The 6,691-nt window shown below is 35.6% G+C and overlaps 1 protein-coding gene across 1 annotated transcript; it reads right to left on the reverse strand.

Moving 5' to 3' along the window:
• Positions 1–3,865: 3,865 nt before the first annotated feature.
• On the reverse strand, positions 3,866–6,354 carry LOC126817706 (uncharacterized). Its single transcript, XM_050544830.2, has 2 exons — positions 6,155–6,354; positions 3,866–5,232 (listed from the first exon to the last, which is right to left on the reverse strand). The coding sequence occupies exon 2, from the start codon at positions 5,214–5,216 to the stop codon at positions 4,758–4,760; it is 459 nt and encodes a 152-aa protein (XP_050400787.1). The 5' UTR covers positions 5,217–5,232; positions 6,155–6,354; the 3' UTR covers positions 3,866–4,757.
• Between the last annotated feature and the right edge of the window lie 337 nt (positions 6,355–6,691).

A 6,691-nucleotide genomic window follows, 5' to 3' on the forward strand; every position in this document is an offset into this window, starting at 1 on the left:
TCCTTTCGATATTTACGCATAGCGGATCTTAACTTCCTGAATTATGGCCCCTAGTTGTACGAAAAATCTTGTTTTTGGCTTGTGGTCCCTCTAGGTCACAATTATTATCTAATTTAAAAAAACAACGTTCGAATATATCACCATTACACCATAATGATGCCTGATTTCGAATTTTGTGAAAATCGGACCAAAACTGCCAGACAAAATTTTGAAATACATGTTTATAACCCATAGATCTTGGTTCCTTTCAATATTTGTGCATATCGGACCACAACTTTCTGGATTATGGCCCCTGATTGTATGAAAAATCACGATTTTAGCTTGTGGACCCTCAAAAGGTCATAATCTTTATCCGATTTTAATAAACGTTTAAATGTATCACCGTTACACCCAAATGTTGGTTTAGTTCGAATTTCGTGAAAATCGGAAGAAAATTGCCTGACAAAATGGCCGCAAATACTGTAATAGTATGCAATACCAATGTGTTGGACCCTCTAGAAGTCACACTTTTTATCCGATTTGGAAGAAACTTAAAATATATCTTTATATCCCAAATACCTCAGTCCTTTTCGATATTTGCGCATTTTAGACCATACCTTCCTGGATTATGGACCCTGGTACGAAAAATCGCTTTTTTTTGTTTAGCTTGTTCTCTATCCATCTCTTGCAAAAGGTGGGCGTATCTTGTCTGGCAACCGCTGGGTTTTTTTTATTCCATCGTTTGACTATCACTAAGGATTAAGTTAGACGAAACCTATCGCAACTCAGAGTAGAGCATCAATTATTTCCAGAGTTATTACCCTTGACATCAAACTTTATCCAGTATCACTCTTTATAAATTAAGTTTTCGAGATATTTTTCAAACTTCATGGGATTGTTTCGCTATAGTTATAAGGGTAACTCTTTCAGGGTTTTGAAGAGTTTCTTTTTTCACGGGATTACTTATTTGCTTTTTGACATTGAAATTCAGAGCCGTGTGTCATTTACTTGCAGGTGTATCGTCATCAGATTCCTCATACCATCTTGCTGGGATTGTTTGACTTAGTGGCGGCTGCAGGATATTTATGGCGCATATCTGGAAACGAATACAATATTAAATTTTACAACCTCAATTTACATGTTACATAGGAATAGAATGATTTTTTTTTTCTATATTTGGCGGTGTGGAAAACCCTACCAGGATCTGTCACTGATTGGACAAACAAATTAATAGATGTTATTGTATGACTTTCCAAGTATTTTTGAATACTTTTGTTGAATATTTTTGTTCTTTTTCTGATCATGTTTTGTTTCAAATAAATTAATATCTACTTGCCTCTCTAAGACTAAGAGAAAAGTGGATTGAAATGAAATGGGGTAGACCTACGTCCCACTGGTCTGCTCCAGTTGTGCTAATGTCAAGGTGGGCATACGTCATACAGTGCGCCATACGACCCACTCGGCAAACCTCAACAGATTCCAGTACCCCACATCTAATCTCGGCTGTATGACCAAGACCGCCATTAGAACTACTTTCAAGTTCCCGGATTACAATGGCGTTGTCCATGACGACTAATGACGTCATTGATGACGACGTATTTGAAGAATGTTTTATCATACAAAATTTTCAAAGTTTGAAGCTGTTTTTCTTTCAAGTTTATCCGATTTTCTTTAGACAAGGACAAATTTGCACTGAAAATTCTACACACTCTTCGAACGACGCAAATTTGAGAACTTCTTTCTAAACGCGGGCAAGTTTCCCTTATAAGTAAACCGGTGCCGCATCGCAAATGTATAGGCGTAGGTGCATATCACTTACTGTCATACAGCCGAGGCTAGATGTAGGGTTCCGGAATCTGCCGAGGTTTGCCGAGTGCTATACGGTCCAGTCTTATATCGAATTGCAACTTCTGCCATTCATGTCAATGTCTATAAGTATAATAACACTGAATCTAAACGTTGTCTCTTGGCCCTCTGTCCTGCACCAGTGACAATACCGAATCCTTATAAATATGCAAAATTGGGAATGGAAAGGTGAGCATCTATGTTATTTTTGAAAAGAATGGCAGACTACAACAAGCAGTGCCTATTTGGAGCGTCATAAATCGTAGTCGAGTTTCAACCCCACCTTCGAGATTTGACGAGAAGCCAGGACCAGAACATGTAAACCCTACGGTACGCTAATGCGACCAATTTTGAATGGCATCTCAACCGTGCGCAAGGCAGCGGGAGAACCGGTTAGTTAGAATGTGCTATAATGGGACATCGTACCTGGACAGATCAGCCGACAAGGACAGCGATCTATGTTCAGTCGTGTCAACCAGACACACGCTCCATAACAATGCGTGTCTCCAATCGTATATAAAGGAGCGTGCCATGAAAACAAGCTTATTCTGGTTGCGAGTTTGTAGCTAGAATTTCATATGTATGTCTTTATAAATACACCTGTATATGAGTTTGCTTATAATACAAATTGAACTTATTACTTTGCTAATAATAAAGAATTTGGTCCATTTCACATTAGGTTAAATATTCAGAAAGCTTATTTTATTTGCATTAAAAGTATTGTGAAAATTTCAAACGGAACTGCGCACTTTGCAACTGCGCAATACTCCCGGATACAGATACGAGTCGAGCATTAGGCTCGGATAAGCTTGCCTACTATACACGCCACACGAAGGTAACCATGCGTCGGCAGCAGCATCTAAATATTAATGTCACCTGCAGATTTCGTCAAGGTCACGAGATGTAAACAGGGCTAACCCTGCCCCACAGAGTAAAAATTACTCCAAGACCTAGCCCACAATCCTCGGCAACAATCACGTGCTCTAACCGTGTTTTACATCTCGTGACCTTGACGAAATCTGCAGGTGGCCTCAATATTTAGGCCTGACTAAGTGTGCTACGCCCATACTAAAACACTATTTATAACTCCCTATGGCTACGCCATAGAGCTATAACTCTATGGGCTACGTCCATCATAGGGACTCAGACTAGCAATTATTTGCCCATTGACTTCAATGTTAAATGACTGTAACATCACAGGCTGTAGCTTTTTGCTCAACATTCCGTTGGTTCCAATCTTTATAGGCACAATGGGGACAACATTTGGCAATCTCCTCATCATAATTTTGTAGGGGGTTGACCATTTAGATTTTTTGCTACACAGATTTGAAGTTGACAGGGGTGAAAATCTCACTTCCGACACAATGATTGCTCTGCAGAAAGACACTTTACACCCCCTATCCCTCCGCTGTAATATCATCAGTATTACCCAAAACTACTATGAAATTGCAAATTTGATCCCTTTTCTCCAATTCTAGACCAAAAAGTCAACCCAAAAATGCAGGAAGAGGGGAGAAAAAAATTAAGGGAAAAATTGTCTATTTATAACTCGCACTACATTCGTTAATTACTAGTCTTAGTCCATAGATACTACTAATATGGCCTCACGGCGAGAAAGATCACTGCTCATCCTCTGTTCTTACCGAAGCAGGGCTGACTCCAACATAAAACCGTGCATGCTACCGTGTGCAAGTTTGACACCGAAAATCTATTAGTAAATTAGATAAATGCAAAGCGAATCAAAAGAATATATTATTTTATAAAAGCAAAAAAAAAAAAAAAAACGAAATGAAATGGGTTTTTTTTTTACGCCCCACTCCCAGTGTTCTGCTCCGATTGCAAGCTACCGTGTGCAAGTTTGACACCGAAAATCTATTAGCAAATTAGATAAATGCAAAGCGAATCAAAAGAATATTTTATTTTATAAAAGCAAAAAAAAAAAAAAAAAAAAAAAACGAAATGAAATGGGTTTTTTTTTTACGCCCCACTCCCAGTGTTCTGCTCCGATTGGTCTAAAAAAAAAAAAAAGAATTTAACAGAATATTATTGTAGGCCTTATTAAAAATTTTACATGTCATTATTTTTATCGAGCCATAAATTGGAATATTTAGTTTAGTTGCCGTTTAAGGTCAGATTTTATTAAATTTTATTTTATTGCATCAACGTTTACATAAAATCAAAATACCTATAACATGTGAAGGGAGATAAATCTTGAAGTTCAGTAAAATTTGACATTCGTCTGACCGTACTGCTGTCAATGAGCATAATAAATTAAGTTTATAAATAAAACGGTACCGGTATGTACAAAAGGAATAAAATATAATACTGCATAGAGGTTAACTGCCCGAGATTTAATTTGTGAGCAAATATGGGGGGTACAGTTGCGGGGTTAGGTGTGTATAGGCTTACCTCGGGAAATATTTTATTCCATAAATTGGCATAAAACATAGGCTTATTAAATAGCAATGGTAAAAATGTTGGAAAAGAAAAAAATAATAATTTGGTTGAAAGGCATTTACCAAGCAGAGCAGAATTTTCACACTTTGACTATTTCTGATTTATGTCAGAGCCTATCTTTATATGGTAAAGAAATCACAACAAAAAGGCGCAACTAATTCTGTTCTTATTTGCAACATTCATTCATCTCATACATGTACTTTCAAATAGATTCACACGATTCGCTTACTGGCCTATCCTACATGCCGTTGAAAGAGCAACACAAACGCGAAACTTCACAAACTACCAGCAGGTCATGTAATAATAAAAACCTGATTTTAAAAACTTCAGAAATATTAGAAAATGCAATAAACACTTGTCGGCCTTGTTGTAAGCTATGCATTCATTACGATTTGAAATGTTGTCCCATGAATTGTTCCACAATGTTACACTTTCACAGCTTTGTACAAATAATTCATTATTTTATGACAAACCCCTTATTCACTGGTTGTAAATCGTTGCGTATTTTTTGCTTTTGCCGATTTGGATTTTACAACCTCTGGAAAGTGGTTCGATCCTTGTGGTTCCGATCCATGATTAAGCCATGACATCACAAATTCTTTCGAAGGAAGTTCTTTTGGAAGCTGTCGTGGGTATTGTCTTTTTGTCGGCATTATATTATGTGGATGAAGTTCGCATATTTCTGTGGTATCTATACACAAATCACCGCCAGTATTATTTGTATTAAATCTCTGTGAAGAATAAGTTTTGGCATGATAATTACTGGAATAAATAAGATCTTTGCGGTCACTGCCTCTTCCGTGCATTAAACAAGGTTTTGAATTCATCAACTTTGGCAAGACGTCTGAGTGTTCATCATTAACATTAGCACGTGCCACCATATCGATAACGTCATCAGGATCCCTCTCAACCCGTCGGTTTCTTCGTTTGTCCATTTTTACAGGTTTGAATCTGAATAAAGGAGAAAGAAAGGGAAATTGTTATGGACTGTATTTTTTTTCACATGCTACTTTTTTTTTTAAAAAACATATCATTATTTCACGTAATAGCCCAGTATGCCATCCAGATAAACAGTCAAATCTGAAATGTGCGATCATGCTCAAATTTATTTCAGTAAATATTCGATTCTAGTTATTAGTGTCTTATGATTTAACGCATCCAATTGTCTGTGTTCTTCAAATAAATTTTATACAGATTTATTGGTATTCAGTTAGGTTCATAACAGTGTTTACAGTATAAAATAATGGACATTAACATTTATTGAGATTTGAGATAACTGAAGCCACTTTGTGTAATTGGCTCTAAGCCTTTCTAACACTAACAACTTATAGATTAGTGATTAAAACATATCTTCCATATATACAGTAAATCTTTCCATAACCTAATATTGATTACGTCGACAATCTAACATAGATTACTATGATATAATGTATTACGGTTAATTCCCGAGTAATTTTAATGTAATGCAGGATTTGGCCCCGATGCTTAACATTTAAAGGGGAGTATCCAGTGAATTAATTATAAATTATTCTTTGACGATATAGTTAATGATCTATTAACAGTTTATTAATTAGGAACTAAAGCATAATCATTAGGCCTACTTTTAGGTTTTATATACAATTGTTATGGAAGATCTCGTTAGCTCAGATTTTTTTTATTTAGCTTATAATATAGTTGATTGGATGATACATAATATATTGTTTTTAGTATTTCATAAACAAAGTATCGGACGATGTCTAATTTTTGCTTTTCCAATGCTACACGAGATTAATGAATTTCAAGCCAAGCATATTCATTGCTTGACTTCTATTTCATTGTATTTCATTAAACAGTGTCAAATACATGCATAAAACATCGAAGCAAAACTATTTACCTGTCGCCGATATCACAAACTTCATTTATCCGTGTAAGTTCATGTTTTCGTTTCTTGGCTCTAACTTATATCCGTATATTATAACATGTTTGGAAGGTATAAAATGACAGTGTTGTGGTGGTCAATTTATGACGACATATACTACCCAGACATGTACATGTAAGTAATTAAATATAATACACCATAAATAAATCTCTATATTGGCATACATACATGTACATCATGTATATACGAACTTTAAATTGAATAGAAAGTATAAGTTATTATCTGGATTATGGGCCCTACCTGAGAAGATAAAGGGACGTTATAAAAAAGAGATAAAGGAGCGTAAAAGAAAAAAAAAAGAAAGAAAGAAAAAGAATTTAGGCGTGTAGGCTAAACGAGATATAATAGATCAAATATATGTACGTGAATAGACGGTCAACCTATTAAATCTATGTATTGACTTCTATTTATGAATTTATATTGGTTTGTTGTGATCGATTGAACGTTGATAATGCAACTTGCTTTTATTATAGATTAGCCACATACTACATA

Source organism: Patella vulgata, chromosome 4, assembly GCF_932274485.2.
Source record: "Patella vulgata chromosome 4, xgPatVulg1.2, whole genome shotgun sequence".
NCBI lineage: Eukaryota > Metazoa > Mollusca > Gastropoda > Patellidae > Patella > Patella vulgata.